Source organism: Pecten maximus, chromosome 19 (genome assembly GCF_902652985.1).
Source record: "Pecten maximus chromosome 19, xPecMax1.1, whole genome shotgun sequence".
NCBI classification, from domain to species: domain Eukaryota; kingdom Metazoa; phylum Mollusca; class Bivalvia; order Pectinida; family Pectinidae; genus Pecten; species Pecten maximus.
This window is the reverse complement of record NC_047033.1, coordinates 7,514,184-7,533,737: the sequence shown is the minus strand read 5'-3', so window position 1 is coordinate 7,533,737 and position 19,554 is coordinate 7,514,184. Positions and strand designations below refer to the sequence as shown.

Below are 19,554 nucleotides of genomic sequence, written 5' to 3'. Positions count from 1 at the left end.
ATGATATAGATATTTCCTCACGCGGGGAAACTTATTAAATTTTAAAAATTAAATGAGAATCAGATCGAGACGTATCTGATCAAACCTTAATCCAGAGGAAAGAAAAACTGTATGCACATTGAGGACATCTAATTTTAGACTACCTATTGAAATTGGTCGATGGACAGGTGTGTCCCGACAGGATACGGACTGTTGACGTCATTTATTGACATACAAATTGGCGACTAGTTTAAATACGTCACAGATACATACCTGAATATTATTACTACAATCCATGTATTATGGAAATGAAAGGATTGTTGATTATTTGCAATATTCGACTTAACAAAGCGGTAAAATTGTTACAAAAATACGAATACACTATACGTTAAAACCAGATAAACAAGGGTTCTCGAGTTATCATAGTTCGATATATCGAGGTTTGGCTGTATCTATATGACATTGCAGAAGTTCAGCTAAGGTTTTCCATACAATTTGATCTCTAATTATAACAAGAGTATTGCAAATGGGTGGTTGATATGCCCGTCTAAAAGTTTGACGGAGTGTCCCGTGGGATTGCAGGTGGACTTTAGTTCTTGAGATTTGCATCTTAATTCGATCTAGAATTTGACATTTCTTTCGAACTATCATGAGTTTCCTTATTCGCCTATCAACATCTTAGGCCATTAATATATAGCATCATTGACGAGTCCTAGATTGACAGAACAGCTGTATGATGTCTCTAACACCAATGACCAGTCATAGATGGACAGAACAGCTGTATCCCAGATATCAGACATACGTTGGTCCAACGTTGGAAACATGTTGGCATGGTGGGCCAACGTTGGCATCGGTTATCATACATCGGGCCAACGTTGGGCCACCCTTGTACTTAAAGTGTACCCTGAACGAAAAATAATATTTAAATATGTTATTGGTATTGGTTAATAAACAAGAATGCAGAAAACCGCATCAAAATCGGCCGACCCATTACCGAGTTATTGTGATTTTTCTCGAAAACACACCTGAAGTCCAAAGCCGAATACCTCGTTTTGGTGACCTATGACCTGTGACGTCACAGGTTGAACACGATCGGAGCCGCCATATAGGAAATATATAGAAACAGAGACATATATACAGAGAGATTGGCAGCTCTCTATTTGCCCTTGTGTTTACATAGTGGCCCCTGACCTTCCCACAATCCTTTGCGGTCGCTCGGTTCAGTCCTCACTAGACGCCATATTGGAGAAAACTTGAAAACCAGACACATAATTATCGATAATTTCTATTTGAAATCATCACCAAGATCCAATTATGTGCGTTAATTCTATTAATATCAAAGTGTGAAAGTCAAGCACAACACAGGAAAGATCGGCGGGAATCTCCAATTTTCGAAAAGTCCCTATGGGGTTTTCGAGAATACGGATAAATGACAGCAATGTGCATGATAATCAAGACCACATTCCATAAGTAGGATTGTTTTTGGTTAATGTGGTAACTTTTGTAGTGGCCTAGATAAAACGATGTGCTTTTTGTGTGCGTTTAAAATTGACGATGTTTTGGTCGGACGTAATGGCTGCTTAATTACAAAACTTTGACATGTCGATAAGACCCAATGGATTTTAGAAAATACGGATAAATGGCAACAATGTGCATGATCAATAAGACTATATACCATAAGTATGATAGTTTTTGGTTAATGTGGTAACTTTTGTAGTGGCCAAAATAAAACGATGTGCTTTTTGTGTGCGTTTAAAATTGACGATGTTTTGGTCGGACGTAATGGCGGCTAATTACAAACTTGGGACATGTCGAATAGGACCCAATGGATTTTCGAAAATACGGATAAATGACAATAATGTGCATGATCAATAAGACTATATCCCATCAGTTTGATAGTTTTTGGTTAATGTGGTAAGTTTTGTAGTGGCCAAAATAAAACGATGTGCTTTCTGTGTGTATTTAAAATGACGATGTTTTGGCCTGACGTAATGGCGGATTAACCAGAACATGTCGAATAAGTTCCATTACATGGATACACACATGCGTAAAGCCCGATTTACCTGCGCTCGCTTGGTTTGATAGGAGACAGGACGCTCTCGATAAGGGATATGCTTGAGTGGTCACGAATAAAGGGAGCCACTACGTACGGGGAAATAGCGATGTTACGTATCTCAGATTCAGATTCAGATTCAGATTATTTTATTTCCTTGTGTTACGAGACACATTGGAGAGTAGACATATACATATACAATAATACAATAGTACATATAGTGATGGACAATCAAACCATTATATCAATCAAGAATATATATATCTTGATATAGAAGAACACATTACATGGTATATCTTACTAATTCATCTTTCTTTCCCTCTACTATCCAACTATGGAATCATTTAGATAACGAAATCCGACAAAGTGTTACGTACTCGGCCTTTAAACATTCTCTTCAAAATTTTACAGACACAAAAGTTCCCTTCTACTATCAAATTGGTGACAGAAAACATAACATTATGCATGCAAGATTAAGAAACAGATCTAGTACTCTTAACAACGATTTATTTCATGCAAATTTGATTAATTTTAAACACTGCCAATGTGGACACCCTGTTGAAGATGCATATCATTTCTTTTTTGAATGTAATAATTACTCTGTTCAGCGTTTGCAACTGTTTCGTGATCTAAATTATTTCATCCCACTAGACCTGCAACTTCTGCTATTCGGAAAAAATGAACTTTCTCATCAAGAAAATGTAACTATATGCCAATCAACCCAACTATTTATTAAAAATACAAATAGATTTTAAAAATATCTTAATTAGAAATTAATGTACATTGTATTTTTGTCTTTGCGGACTCGGGTGACATTCGGGTGTGTGTGAAATGTTATAAATGAAGGACCAGAAAAGAAAAGGAGGAAGACACCACTGGCATGGATTATCATAGACATTAGACAAGTTTGAACGAAAGGAAAGTCGAATTGTGTACCAAAGTGATTGTTGCCCGAGTCCGCTTAGGTCTACCACAAAACTATTTGTCTTTTTGAAGTATTTAGATATACATGTATATCCCATATATATAAGATTATTTGTATCAATATCTTATAAAATCTCTTTCTGTCTCTCTCTTCCTTCCCCCCTCCAACTCCCCCTCTCTTCCCCTTTCTCTCCGTCTCCCTCCCCTTCTGTCTCTCTCTCTCTTTCTCTCTATTTCTTAAAAAATTAGATTGTAAATATGTAAATAAAACTACCATCATGTGAATTTTTTCTCAATGTAAAATTGTATCGGGAGAGGGCTTAATATAAGTTAGAAAACTTGTGCCCAATCCCTTTGTAACACATTGTAAATGACAAATAAAATATGTTTAAATCAAAAAACATGGTATATCATTAAAAAATAGCACAATGCATTACATTTACTTAAATTCATATTAAATGATAATCACAGTGTTTATGCACTGATATTTTAACATTCACTACGTTGACCACAAAATTTTCAGGATTTTTTAAAAGAAATTCTTCATACAAATCCTCGATATAAACCCCAGGATAAAATCTATATGAACGCTGACATATTTATTAAGTATAGATAATATTCATATACATTTATCATAAATGCATAATATAGTAATATAGTATACAATATGTTTCATTGATAATACAAGCATGATATAGTATACTAGTACTATAGAAACGGTAAATAGTGCCAATCCTTACTTTAAGTATATACATATACGATTTTACATATTAGCTTTATAAGGACCACTGATTTGTAGACAGGAAGTACACTGATATATACCTTTTATCCTATAATTATACAATCTCAACCATTCGACATGTCTTTTAAACTGATATAAAATTTAAATGAAAGTACAGGTCTGATATGTTTGTATCAACCTATCTTGAGGCAAAATTAGATATAATTATTTCGGCGCTTAAAACACAAAGATATATATTTGCCTAACTTATTTAATTCTCCAATATTCCGGGTATTTAATAGAAGGATCAACTTAAAAACACTGGGACGTCTGTAATAATATGACTTAATGTACTTTTGCCTTAAATCAGTATAACAGTTACACCTTAGAAGAAAATGATATTCATCCTCAACATCATTAGAATTGCATACTTCACATATCCTATGATCTCTAGGACGGTTTCTATACCGTCCTTGTTCAATATTTAAATTGTGTGAACTAAGTCTAATACGTGCTATATTCTTTTGGTAAGAACTACTAATGGGTTTTGTTAAATAAAATTGTAGTGTAAAATTATCGATAAGATGTCGGTATAGAAAACCCTTTGGAATTGCTTGTATGTTTGATAAAAGTTCTTGACGATAAACGTCGTAAAATCTATTTTCAATAATTTTATAAGCTTTCCTATCATTGCATGTTATATTGTTCCAAAGATAAGATAATCCTAATTTATCTAATTCTGCTCTTATGTTTAAAATCCAACTGTCATTTGATCTCATCCTTTCCTCATAGCAATTTCTTAATATACAATTATATGAATTTCTCAGTTTCAACCAGTACTTAATTATACGAAGTTTTCTGAATGTTGACAATGGTAATCTTCCGAGTTCACAATAAACTAATTTATTACATGTACTTTTTTTCACACCAAGTACTTTTTTACAAAAATTAATATGTATCTTTTCAATATCTAAGGCTTTGTGGAAACCCCATACCTCGGCACTGTAACTAAGTATGCTATTTACATATGTGTCAAACACAGAACATTGGGTATTAATGTTGAAATCATGATTTTTGAACTTATTATATATAGCGTAATATGATTTATTGCCCTGTTCAGCCACATGCTTTTGGGTAACCATTATAATTGAAAAGCATCCCTAGATAATTGAATTGGTCTACAATTTGTAGTTCAGTTTCATTGTAAAACCACTTTTCGTTATTTTTAATATTCCCGCCGTTTCTAAAGACCATTATTTTCGTCTTGTCTGTGTTCAAAATAAGACTACACACACAAATGTATATTTATTGTTATAAGATTTGAGAGCATCTATGACCTGTTGCAAATTCTCTGGAGAGTCAGCAAATAACACTGTATCATCAGCATACATAAGAAGAAAAATACTGATTAAGTTAAGTTCAATTGATGGACAACATTCACTTATAAAATGCATTTCACAGTCATTTACAAATAATGAGTACAAAATCGGGGAGAGGATTTCTCCTTGGAAGAGACCGATTGTGTTGGAGAAGAAATCAGAGTAATAACCGTTATGTTTCACACAAGATTTAACTGAATTATATAATGATTGAATGACTCGTAACATTTTCCCCCTCACACCTTGTCTTATTAGTTTACTCCATAATTGAGACCTTTCAATAAGATCAAACGCTTTCTTGTAATCGACAAAGCAGCAGTATAACCTTCCGCCCTTTTTATTTAAATACTTGTTAATAAATGTTTGAAGTACAAATATTGCATCTACGGTAGAATGATTAGCTCTGAAACCAAATTGTGCATCTGTTATGATATTATTCTCATTACTCCACTTGACTTAACGCTCATTCAGTATGGATGTAAACAACTTACCCATACAACTAACAAGAGTAATACCTCTGTAGTTATTTGTATTATCAGCATCACCTTTCTTAAAAACAGGTGTAATAGCACCAGTAGACCAAGCCTCTGGAAATATCCCCGATTGAAAAATAGAGTTAAAAAGTTTAATAAAAAATGGAGACAGTATATCTTTACAATCAATAAAAAGTTCATTAAGTACTTTATCCTCGCCACAACTTTTGTTTCTTTTCAATTTATGTATAGCCAATAACAGCTCTTGCTCGGTGATATCTACATCCAATTCTTCAAATACACAAGACATATTGTTTTCATCATCGTCAATATTACCTTGCTCACTCGCTGTGTTACTTTGACCTGCGAGATTTTTAAAATGTAGGAAGAAATCATCAATTGAAATTTTGTTATGTATTTTTGATCGCCGTTTGCCGAAGAATTTATAAAAATGTTTTGGATTATGTTTTCTAAGGTATTCCATCATATCACCCTCTTGTCTCTGATATTCTCTTTTAATTCTTACCTCATATCTTTTATAATCTGTCTTTTTTCCTATAAGTGATCTATAATTAGTCTCACTTTTCTGAACATTAAAGTTATGCAAAGCGTTTTTGTATTCTCTGTATTTCTGCCTACACTGAATATTGAACCAAGGTTTATCATCTTTCAATTTAGATTTCTTCCTTTGACATATATTGGTTTCATGTGATTTACAATTAAAAACGTCACACATTGGTAAACAAATATTACATAAAAAGGAACAAACTTTGCCAATACATCTTTCAATATCTAATTCATTTATCAAGGGATTTCCAATTATATCATTTAATGAGTCGATGTTTTGTAAAAGATTCTGTCTGATTACATTTACATTTTCATTCTTCCACCGTACATTTTCACATACACACCTAACATGAAGATGATCTTCCACTGGCCTTACTTCAGGATCTTGTTCTATTATTAACGTGAAGGATATGGGTGAATGATCAGAAACTGCTTCAAATTTTCCAGATTTAAACTCTACTATATTTTGAAAGCTATGTTTTTCTACTAAAAGGTAATCAATAAGGCTGGTGCCATTAGCACTACAAAAAGTAAAACTTCCATCAGGATCACCAGGATGGCGTCCATTCATTATTCTAAAACCAGTGTTCTTACAGAATGACAATAATTTTCTACCAAAAGAGTTAACTGTTTTATCCATATTGTTACGTACTGTTATATCATGTATATCATCAAAACGATAGTCAACAGATTCGCTAATATTTATAGCTAAATCATCATTTTCTATCAAATCGAGTTTACCACCAGTTCTCGCATTCAGATCTCCGGTTATATAAATTTTGCCATAATCTCTATATCTAGCTGATGCATCCTGTAGGTTTTGAAACAAATCAATGTCTTCAACATTCTCATAGAACACACTATTTTCAGGAGGAAAATAACAAAAAGCTATATAACTATCGATCATATTTTCAGCGATCTTAATCCATATAATACTATCATGTATATTTTCAACCACGGATATTCTATTTTTAAAACAGGTTTTGTACAATATTACTATACCTCCACCAATACCACTTTTCCTTGCATAGACCAATTTGGAATAACCGTCAAATTCAAAATCGTCTTTATCCGATATCCAACATTCGGATAAACAAATCTCTCTGTATATATGTCTCTGATAGAAACAAACGTGAACACGTGCCTGTAATTAATGCGAATAAGACGACAAAAAGGAAAGTGCTGAATATATTTGTGAATTAGTTAATAACAAGTGCTACCGAAACCAGGGACATATAATTTTCTTTTTAAACGGTGCCATATATAACATGTAGCATCTCACTAATTTTCTCTCATAACGAGCCATATACAATATGTAACATATTACTAATTTTCTTTTATAACGGGCCAAATACAACGTGTATCATCTTATTTAATTTCTATTATAACAGGTAGTATATAACAGCTAGGTATATTAAAATATTTTATTTGTATTTTTTATGTTAACGGTTCGTTGTAACATGTATGACATTTGAATAACGGGCCGTTTATAACGACTTACATCATATAGCCTTTATTATGAGGGCATGCCGGTTTGTTACATACAAATGTACCAGTATTGATTTCGGTTATAATACTTCTAGTAATACAAGTTTAAAATGCAATTCATTGAAGATGTGAAAAAAAATGCTAATCATTTTGATTTTTTTATTAGCCAAAACAGAAATTATACCGTTATTTGTGATTTTTGGGTAATTGTCCGCAATTGATAAAACGTGTCCATGAAAGATCAGTAATTCCCAGACAAGATTCATAGAGTAAATTTTCAACATCATGGGTATATATATGAATGAGGTAATTTAGGTTAATTATTCTATAGACAAACCTTTGAGATATGATTTTTTCGTTTGTATGAAAAACGAAACTCACTGAATTCCAAAAATAATGTGTTTGATTTCAACAACTTGAAAATGTATTCCCTATAGTAAAAAACGCAATTCTTAATAAAAATTCAAGCTCAATTTAGGTACAACCTGTAAAAGCATGTCTTCGGAACTCCTTTGAAGTGCACAGAAACCTAACGCGTGAACTCACAAGCAATTATCGGCGTGTGCCGATTAGAACACCAGAAATCACGGACACCTGTGGTGCAGTGACAGGTGTGACGAGCTTGTGGACCGTAATTTCACACCTGGTAATTGTTTAGCGGTATACTTACGGCTGTATCTCCATTTGCACACTTTTTAAAATCACAATATGGGGAAAATGTTGTGATAGGGATTATAGTCTATTTCAAAGTAGTTCACCTTGTTTTTACCTGTGATTTACCTGTGATTTTCACCTGTGTTACCTGTGCTACATGGCTCATACCTATAAGGAACTATAAGATATAAGTAGCTACATGTTTAATTTTATGCAGTACTTTATATAGGAAAAAATACACATTGATTTAATACAGTATCATTATTTTGTTGTTATTTATGATGCGCAATGTACCTGTTTATAAGTATTTATATTTAAATATACAGTACTTTATATGAAAAAAATAATAATATTGTTTAAAAGCTATTAATGTTTAATATTAAAAGTAATAAGATGTATTTTCATTTGATGTTGTACAATTCAAAATTTATGTCAGCATTTAAATTTCGTTTACCTATCTACTTTCTATGTTTATGTAAAGAGAATTCCGGTCGTTATCCAAGCTGATGTTAATTAAATTCACAAATAAATGATAAAATTAAAAAAAAACAACTATAACTTAGTGTTATTTTCCCCACTTCTCGGGTACATAAATATACCTCTCTTTTTGCCCACTTTTTAGCACAGGTAAATCATACAGGTAAACACAGGTAAAATTATTATGGAACTGACTATAATTGGTTTTCCATTGTTCTCCTATGTATACACTTTTCTTTGTTCTAAAAAAAGTGGGCAAATGGAGAACACACCATACTTACCAATTCAAACTTGAGAATTCGTAATTCTCCGAACATGTTTATACATCTTTAAAAGTCCCCTTTTAATTGAAGATATGACTTGCGACACGTATGGAAAGCAAAACAACAAGGATCTCGATCACTTCATAATAATGACACAATTAAAAAAATAATAGCAAAAAAATACATAAAATTTGGAGAATAAAAAATCATACACGAAAATCATTACGAGTTTATAAGTTTTAGTATTAAATATGATTAGTCACGATGAAATAAATTGTTTGTGTTTTATCATAAAAAACGGAGCTAAAATGATGGTTTTAATAAGTACCTATGCTTTATACATGTACAGAAAGTATCAATTATATTATAATTGTTGCGAATCATTTTTATATAATTTCACTGACAACGTTCGTATATAAATTATATCTTTCTCAAGCATTTAATCATCCTTAATTCCTGAGACAATGGCATGTAAAATAAGGGATAAAATCTGTATATGTAGAAGTTTGTTGTAGACTTTAACACTGGTATTCATACGGGAGAGAGATTTAGTATACTGTAGATCATGATGATTATAATATATTACTTTCTAAATTAAGTGTCCTTCATGACTAAAGCGGGTTTTGTATAGAATATAACGCATGAATTTACTGTACATGTGTTCGTCTTTTCTCACAAACCAGAGCATCCAGAACTGTTGTATTGTTGGTATGTTTATTTGAATATTAATTTGCGAATGAAATGGCACATTATTTTAGTTAAAAATGTTGATGCTGTGTTCCTTTCTTTGGTAACGAGTAAGAAATGGTAAACACATAACTAATATACATGTACATTTATTGGTGATTGACCGATTATTGCACCAGTCTGTGTTAACCAAGCGGTCATTTTCAGAGTCAATTTCACTATGTTATTTTTTTTTTTTTTAAACTCAAACTTATATTGTTGGATTCCGACTTCTCGTCGGCAATATTCGCCAAATTCAACAACCTCAAATCTCATGTCCAGATCGTATTCAAACATATTTGTGCTGATACTGTTCACACTGTCCTCTATGCTACTGGCCACCATACCAGTCACTCTGTTCAACCTGTGACGTCATAGACTGAAGAGTTCCAAATCAGCGTGACTGACCGATAACGCTGATTAGCAGTCGACCGACAGGTGCAAATCGCGTACTTCGATGTGCGATATCTCGGCACTCGGCCAACCGATTTTGATGCGGTTTGCGACATTCTTCTTTGGTGGTTACAAAGAATAACATATTTGATTATCGTTTTTCGTTCAGGGTACACTTTAACTAATAATTTCACATCAGAGGTTGGTTGGCTGTTGAATATTGGTACAACGTTGGGCCAACATTGGAGTACTATTGGTTTATTTGTACTGTGGATTTGACAGTTGGACAACCATGACTTGTATGCGGTTAATGATATACAGTGTTAGCGTCAGCAAGGAATGGGTTTCAACATTTTCTTTATTGAAATATTTCTTTAGTGGAAAATATTAGTATTAATTTTTTTGTCTTAAATGATCACATAATTATTTAGAATTCATCAAAACCGTTTTCCATATTTTATCTCATTATAATCTTTTAATTCAATCTCTATAAAACACAAAATAATGGCATATATATTCAGTCATGAAGAAAGGCAGATTATATACTAGTAAGAGATCAATCTTACTAGAACCTGTACATAAATACTCGCACATTTTGCTATTAATATGCCTAAGAAGTGGGTCAGTTAAGTCCTGCGAAAAATCAGTTATAGGATCTGGTCAGTTACCGTAGCAACCGGGAACATGATACTCCAGGATTGGCACTTGCATCGGATTAACCCCTCTCGGTCAGTCTTTGCGAAGAAAGTGGATTGACCACATGCTATCTCTATGATGCAGTAAAACTGAGGGTTTGCTGTATCAAACTTAATTCGTATGTCTTGCATAATTCTTGCATAAAAAATAACATTAGTCTAAACATCCATTAAGATAAATAAAATAATTGAAATATATTATGAATATGCTTATGAAAAACACGTTCAGCAATGTCTAAATTTGATATAAAGATTGTACATATGTTTTGAAAAAAAAGCTTTACTTAACATTTGCCCATGCTAACTCAGGTAATGCTAATTCTCTACAAAAACAACATGTTGGCTATGTGTGAATGAACCGGCGGTTTGCGTTTCTCTAGAAGCTTTGAAACGGACCGGTCTGTGTTGTCGTGGTTGTACCCTTGGGTAAGACACGTTATCCTAATTGCTTTGGATGGCATGCGACGAGCATCCCGTATGTTGCTCAGTGAGGTAGTCACGAACTACTACAAAGATACCCACCTCGAAATGATCCTGGCTGTTCACAGGGCGATAAAACTAGCAATCAAGCAAACTCTGTTATTACCACAGATACCGATATAATTTTCTGTTCTTTTATAGGTCTCTGATTGCATGTATCATTTTCCTCTCGGAATGAATGTCTTTTTATGTTTATAGGAGACCGCTGGCACTTTTTTTTTATTTCTCACGGTACAAAAGATAAGCAAAACAAGGTTTTTTACCTCCAATTTCTGTCTATGATTGCGTTTTTTGTTTTGCTTACAGAAATACACAACCAAGTCAGTGACCAACATGGCACCCCAGAGAAAACAATCCTTTATGTTATTTGCAGGTGAGTGCAATAATGAGGTAAAGAAGTAGAAATAAGACGTACATGACCCAACTACGGATGTGAAAAGATCGCAGGTTTTGTTCATTCTGAAACCCGCGCTATAATTAAGTTTTTCATGCTATGTATTTTCGGGATGTTCCCAGAGGGAAAGAGCAGAAAAGTTTGTTCAGAAAGTTGAGAGAAAGGAACGTTTCTCTCGGCGGTATGTCTAAGGCTATGATGATCATAATAGTCTCGATCTCTCTCTTTATATAAATAAGAACTTTGGCATTACTGTTACTAATTACAGATATCCATGGTTTTAGGGAAGGTACAGGGGTTTGATATCAGTATAATATTGATCAAATTAAGCACTTATTCTATAAAAAAAAAAATACAGTTGTATAAGCAGTTATTGATTTGTTCGTATGCAGTTGACAGTTTCATGGGAATTCAGACCTCAAGGGATATTAGTCTCTTGCCACAGTCAGGATATCATATTTATAGATATATATGGAAATTAATAATTATTTTTCAATTTTCGCTACCGTGGTTCTCATTTAAGGTCAATGATTGTTGCTTCATTGTCTCTATCACGAATTTAAGTGAAGATTGATGATTTTTATTGTCGTTACCGCAGTTTCTCATTGAAGTGGTCTTAGAGTCGCTACATCCTTCTCTGTCTAAGAATGGAGTGTAACGTCACTTGGTTTTGACTTAGATTTACAAATTGAGTGTTGCCTAAGAAGTTTCGTCGGAAACCCATGAGACTCTGCTTTGCCGTTCGAATCCTAGGTGACACTGCTGTGTGGTTTGAGTCCCACGAGACTCTGCTGTGTGGTTTGAGTCCCACGAGAGTTGTGTGGTTTGAGTCTCACGAGACACTGCTGTGTGGTTTGAGTCCCACGAGACTCTGCTGTGTGGTTTGAGTCCCACGAGACTCTGCAGTGTGGTTTGAGTCCCACGAGACACTGCTGTGTGGTTTGAATCCCACGAGACACTGCTGTGTGGTTTGAGTCCCACGAGACACTGCTGTGTGGTTTGAGTCCCACGAGACACTGCTGTGTGATTTGAGTCCCACGAGACACTGCTGTGTGGTTTGAGTTCCACGAGACACTGCTGTGTGGTTTGAAGCCAACGAGACACTGCTGTATTGTTTGAGTCCCACGAGACACTGCTGTGTGGTTTGAGTCCCACGAGACACTGCTGTGTGGTTTGAGTCCCACGAGACACTGCTGTGTGGTTTGAGTCCCACGAGACACTGCTGTGTGGTTTGAGTCCCACGAGACACTGCTGTGTGATTTGAGTCCCACGAGACACTGCTGTGTGGTTTGAGTCTCACGAGACACTACTGTGTGGTTTGAGTTCCACGAGACACTGCTGTGTGGTTTGAAGCCAACGAGACACTGCTGTATTGTTTGAGTCCCACGAGACACTGCTGTGTGGTTTGAGTCTCACGAGACACTGCTGTATTGTTTGAGTCCCACGAGACACTGCTGTGTGGTTTGAGTCCCACGAGACACTGCTGTATTGTTTGAGTTCCACGAGACACTGCTGTATTGTTTGAGTTCCACGAGACACTGCTGCGTGGTTTGAGTCCCACGGGACACTGCTCTGTCGGATGAGTGCCGGCCCCAAACGACAGAGCAGAATCTACATGTAGGTTTCCATTGATGTTTCTGAAGCAGAAACCGTTTAACCTTCCGGAGCATTAAGTCTAAAATGCTTGCTTTTTTTCTAGAATCCTTATGTAGATATATCCTGTTCTTAAATTGCCTTCTCAGTTTTTGTTGATTTTGATGTTTATAATATAAAAATAACATATGTATGGACATAACGCCTGACTCGAGGTCTTATGGAATCACTGACGTTATACTAATTGTTGTATACGTATTTTTTTTCAACAGGCTTATATGTCATTATGATTTGCCTACCAAACAGCTGTTCGTCAAACTCAACGTTATCTACCTCGGACTCAACAGTAATATCTCTAGGAACAACAACAACATCAACAACAATGTCCACAACAACAAAAACGGCAACCTCACCAACAAAAGGTAACAAGTCACGTGATATAAGAGTCAATGACATACAAACATTTATAGTTTGGAAATTGATTTTCGGGTTATTCTATGAAGCTTTTCGGAAATATAATGTATTTCTTATAGGACGGAAAATATCCCCAAGCAATCCCAAATTGTTAATTAACTAAATTTTAGCACTGCGAGTTGGGTACTGTTCCTTTAGGGAAGACAGCCATTGTAGCTGTTGAATAGTTCACACAAGGAAACTATGCACTGATCTGATAGTCATAGGACGTTTTAAGTACGATATTGTGATAAAAAATAATGTGTTCCCTTGCAGAACCAGCTAGCCCAACAAGCAATGATGTTACATCACCTACCACACCAACCACCACTACCACACCAACCACCACTACCACACCGACCACCACTACCACACCGACCACCACTACCACACCGACCACCACTACCACACCGACCACCACTACCACACCGACCACCACTACCACACCGACCACCCCTAGCACAACATCCAATACTAGCACAACATCCAATACTACCACAACATCAGCTGTAGCATCATCGACTGCAGCAGCATCATCCACCGACCCACACTCATCTGTCAAACCAACGACCAGTGTCGCAACTACAACTAGCGGACAACCCTCCGAAGCAACTCCAACTGAAACATCTACATCTGAAGCAACTGCATCTGAAACAAGTACAACTGAAACAACTACAACTGAAGCAACTACATCTGAAACATCTACATCTGAAGCAACTACATCTGAAACATCTACATCTGAAGCAACTACATCTGAAACAAGTACAACTGAAGCAACTACAACTGAAGCAACTACATCTGAAACATCTACATCTGAAGCAACTACAACTGAAACATCTACATCTGAAGCAATTACAACTAGAATCACTACTCAGGCACCGGAGGAATACCCTGACAAAACTGTCAACAAAGGTTTGTTTACATTTACAACTAATTTATGGGAAATAATTGTCACAATTGTGTGTTATGTTATGAATATGTATAATTCTAAATTATCAGGTTGAATTATTTCTAAAAATGGTGATCGTGATAATTTACAAATGTAGTGAATTATGGTATCTGTGTGAATTCATGTGGAACATATACTGGTTCCCTTGAATCAAATGTAAAGTTACTTATTTTTACTTTTTATTTAATCAATCAATCAATTAATAAAAACAAGGTTAAAATATAAAATAAATAAATAAAAAAATAACTAAAAAATCTTGGAATATCATACTTTATTGTTCATATCAATATCAGTCATTCGTTTAATATACAAATTATGTCTCACACTATCAAAAATGATAAAAAAAAAATGAAGCTTAATCCTGAGGCGATAATGTCTCCGTTGATGTTGCTATGTCATGAAATATTAACAACGGTGTAATCACGGGATTTCTAGCGTAGCAACACCTGGATTCTTGAATAGGAAAATCGGAATTTATCGAATTTTAAATGATCCACAATTCTCATATCTTGTCGATGGATGGTACAAGGGACAGCCTAGTATATATAAATACAGGTAGTGCCTTTAGATATAAAATAGATAATAAATCCATTGTATTACGGCCGAGTATTAACATAATAATGCCTTCCTAGATTTGTCAGTGATGCTTAGATTCAAATGTTTTGGAACTTAAAAGAAAAACCCGATAATTCCATATGGGTTTGACCAAATGATGAAATATATATAGAAAAGGGTTACACATATTGCACTTACTGCACAATAGCAAAATATTAACCGAATCAAATGTCCTTATTTTTATATTACTTATGAATCTTGTTTGCAAAAGTGTGGAATTGCATTATTTATCTCCATAACAGGATATTTAAATTGGGACATTATGACGTCACAATGACAATGACGTCATAATCGCATTATTAACTCGGTTGTTCTAAAAAGAAATGTCAGGTCAGTATATCAAATTATTGAGCTCCACGTGACCATGTTTAAGCCAATGAGAATAGCATATACCAACTCAATGCGTCAATGTCACCGGTCAATAAGGCATTGGAGTATTATCCTATCAGACCCTTTACATGTGTGAGACACAAGTACGAATGGGATATGTCGTAAGTATCCACCAAATGATAGGTATACGATTTTTTTTTAAACTAGTGAGACTTGTTTTGGTATTGTCTTATCAACGAACGACTGTTGCCAGTATAGAACATATTTACAGAGGGGATATTTAATAATGTTTCAATAACTTTATGAATAATATATTTTACGAGTTTAGCTTATTTTAGGTTGCTATTTCAAATTTTTAGTTATTGATCAATGCTAATATAGATTTATTTCCAATTAATGTTAGGCTACCAATGTCAAATGTTGTAATTTTTATATTTCATGACTGATTTAATTCAACATTAAACTCATAAACTTTACAAAAGTAAGCACAAATATATCATGCATTTTTCATACAAGAGTGATGTGGAGGTATGTCTTTGATTAAAACATTCAGTTATTATAAGATAGCTATAGAAAAGTAACTTGTGTCAAAAATGACATTTATAGCGCCATAAATGTTACCTGTACATGTAATAAAACTTTATTTCGAGAGCATATCGCATTTGAAATATATATTACCTGTAATATAAAATCTAATGTGATGCACGCAGACAAAATATTTCTTTCTTCATAAAAAAATAAATAAAAGAAAGACTTTTATGTACGGTCAGTTTGTTGTATGTACCTGTTCTAGAGATCAGTCTTTTCTGGCTGAACACTTTCGTTTTGTTCAGATAAACGACGTCTTTTAAAAAAAAATGTTGCGAAGTATACTTGAATATTATCAATTAATTGTATGATCTGCACGAGAAAGGTCATAGCTCAACAATTTAATTCAAGTGATTTGGGGCAGTTGCCTGGTACTGACCGCAGGTCGGTGGTTTTTCTCCTGGTACTCCGGTTTTCCTCCACCTCCAAAACCTGTCACGTCCTTAAATGACCCTGACTGTTAATAGGACATTAAACAAAATAAACCAACCAATCAAGTGATTTTGATTTATAATTTCTGAAAGTTCTGATTACGTAAACTAGAAGAATAAGTATTAATTCGAATGGGAAACCATTAAAGAAATCCCCAAACGGCCCCGTTAGTCCCTAAAATGCAAATGTGGTGGCTATGGAAACGAAGCCCATGCGGTTGAATTCGCAGTCCTCTAAAAACCCATATATACCAATCTTCATAGAAATCAAACAATATCATAATTTCGACCAATCAAAATCCTCCGTATGGTTGCTATGACAACGACACACATGCAGTTGAATCCACAATAATCTAATATCCCTTTTTAACAATTAATTAAAATCGAACGATAAAAAAATATATGTAAATGTTGACCAATCAAAGAAATTTGCCCGTGTCCCACGGTGTACCTACATACTAAATTTCACCAAAATCAGAAGTCGAATCAGAATATTACGGCCATTTTGTTTTAAATTTCGACTTTTTTATACTACAATAAATACACTATACAATTATCCCTCCCACCAACTTTCATCAAATTCAATTAAATAGTTAAGTACATGTAGTTATATCTAATTCTCGAATTTTCTAGCCAGTAAGAGGCTGTGGCGGCCATGTTGGTTGACCGATCGGAAAATAAAGGATCGAATGCACATCCTCTGACTATGATAAATACTTTTGTAAAGTTTCATTAAGTTCCGCCAAACAGTTATCGAGAAATTTATTAGACAATGTGAAGGCAGAATAAGAAGAAATAGAAAGTGGGTAAAGATAATAAGGCCCCAAACTACGCTTGCAGGACTTTAAATAATTATCCGGTACTATGTAAATTGTGATTAATAAATGGACAGCTATAAAAACGATAAAGAAATATTGAAGTGAATATTTGAACTTATTTACCGATTTTGACGTTATACCGTTAGTCTGTGACTGCTTTTGACATACATTTTGTATCTGTCGTCTGTATCTGGTTAGGTGTCTATAATAATATTATAGTCCATCATCCAGTAACATAACTGTCGTCTGTATCTGGTTAGGTGCCTATAAGAATATTATAGTCCATCCTCCAGTAACATATCTGTCGTCTGTATCTGGTTAGGTGTCTATAAGAATATTATAGTCCATCCTCCAGTAACATATCTGTCGTCTGTATCTGGTTAGGTGTCTATAATAATATTATAGTCCATCCTCCAGTAACATATCGGTTATCTGTATCTGGTTAGGTGTGTCGTCTGTATCTGGTTAGGTGCCTATAATAATATTATAGTCCATCATCCAGTAACATACATGTCGTCTGTATCTGGTTAGGTGTCTATAAGAATATTATAGTCCATCCTCCAGTAACATATTACAGTCGTCTGTATCTGGTTAGGTGTCTATAAGAATATTATAGTCCATCCTCCAGTAACATATTACAGTCGTCTGTATCTGGTTAGGTGTGTCGTCTGTATCTGGTTAGGTGTCTATAAGAATATTATAGTCCATCCTCCAGTAACATATATGTCGTCTGTATCTGGTTAGGTGTGTCGTCTGTATCTGGTTAGGTGTCTATAAGAATATTATAGTCCATCCTCCAGTAACATATATGTCGTCTGTATCTGGTTAGGTGTGTCGTCTGTATCTGGTTAGGTGTCTATAAGAATATTATAGCCCATCCTCCAGTAACATATTACAGTCGTCTGTATCTGGTTAGGTGTTTATAAGAATATTATAGTCCATCATCCAGTAACATATTACAGTCGTCTGTATCTGGTTAGGTGTGTCGTCTGTATCTGGTTAGGTGTCTATAAGAATATTATAGCCCATCCTCCAGTAACATATTACAGTCGTCTGTATCTGGTTAGGTGTGTCGTCTGTATCTGGTTAGGTGTCTATAAGAATATTATAGTCCATCCTCCAGTAACACATATGTCGTCTGTATCTGGTTAGGTGTTTATAAGAATATTATAGTCCATCATCCAGTAACATATTACAGTCGTCTGTATCTGGTTAGGTGTGTCGTCTGTATCTGGTTAGGTGTGTCGTCTGTATCTGGTTAGGTGTCTATAAGAATATTATAGCCCCTACACTAATAACATAACTGTCGTCTGTATCTGGTTAGGTGTCTATAAGAATATTATAGTCCATCATCCAGTAACATATTACAGTCGTCTGTATCTGGTTAGGTGTCTATAAAAATATTATAGTCCATCCTCCAGTAACATATCGGTTATCTGTATCTGGTTAGGTGTCTTTAAGAATATTATAGCCCCTACACTAATAACATAACTGTCGTCTGTATCTGGTTAGGTGTCTATAAGAATATTATAGTCCATCATCCAGTAACATATTACAGTCGTCTGTATCTGGTTAGGTGTCTATAAAAATATTATAGTCCATCCTCCAGTAACATATCGGTTATCTGTATCTGGTTAGGTGTCTTTAAGAATATTATAGTCCATCCTCCAGTAACATATCGGTTATCTGTATCTGGTAAGGTGTCTATAAAAATATTATAATCCATCCTCCAGTAACACATATGTCGTCTGTATCTGGTTAGGTGTCTATAATAATATTATAGTCCATCCTCCAGTAACATATATGTCGTCTGTATCTGGTTAGGTGTGTCGTCTGTATCTGGTTAGGTGTCTATAAGAATATTATAGCCCCCAATCCTACTACATATCACATGCGTCTGCATCTGGCTAGTGTTTATAAAGATATTAGCCCCCTACTTGTAGGTACTCCTTCTCTACCAGCGAGTATCACACAATGCATGGACTGTGGAACGAGAGAAGGCTATGTGTCTGTGAGCTGTTTCCAAACGGATTGTCTGATTTGATGCATTTGAGCCGAGCGGACTTTAGAATAGGACAGTAAATTCTGCGAAACGCGCGAATTTTAAATTA

General features: G+C 34.7%; 1 protein-coding gene across 1 annotated transcript in view; it reads left to right on the top strand.

Annotated features, from left to right (window-relative positions):
- LOC117317618 (cell wall protein DAN4-like) overlaps positions 1-19,554 on the top strand; it is a 58,887-nt gene that overhangs the window by 26,285 nt on the left and 13,048 nt on the right. The window contains exons 2-4 of the mRNA XM_033872469.1: positions 11,579-11,645; positions 13,532-13,681; positions 13,989-14,624. Of these exons, the coding sequence (XP_033728360.1) occupies positions 11,606-11,645; positions 13,532-13,681; positions 13,989-14,624 (826 nt within the window). The 5' untranslated portion in view covers positions 11,579-11,605. The remainder of the gene's footprint in view (positions 1-11,578; positions 11,646-13,531; positions 13,682-13,988; positions 14,625-19,554) is intronic.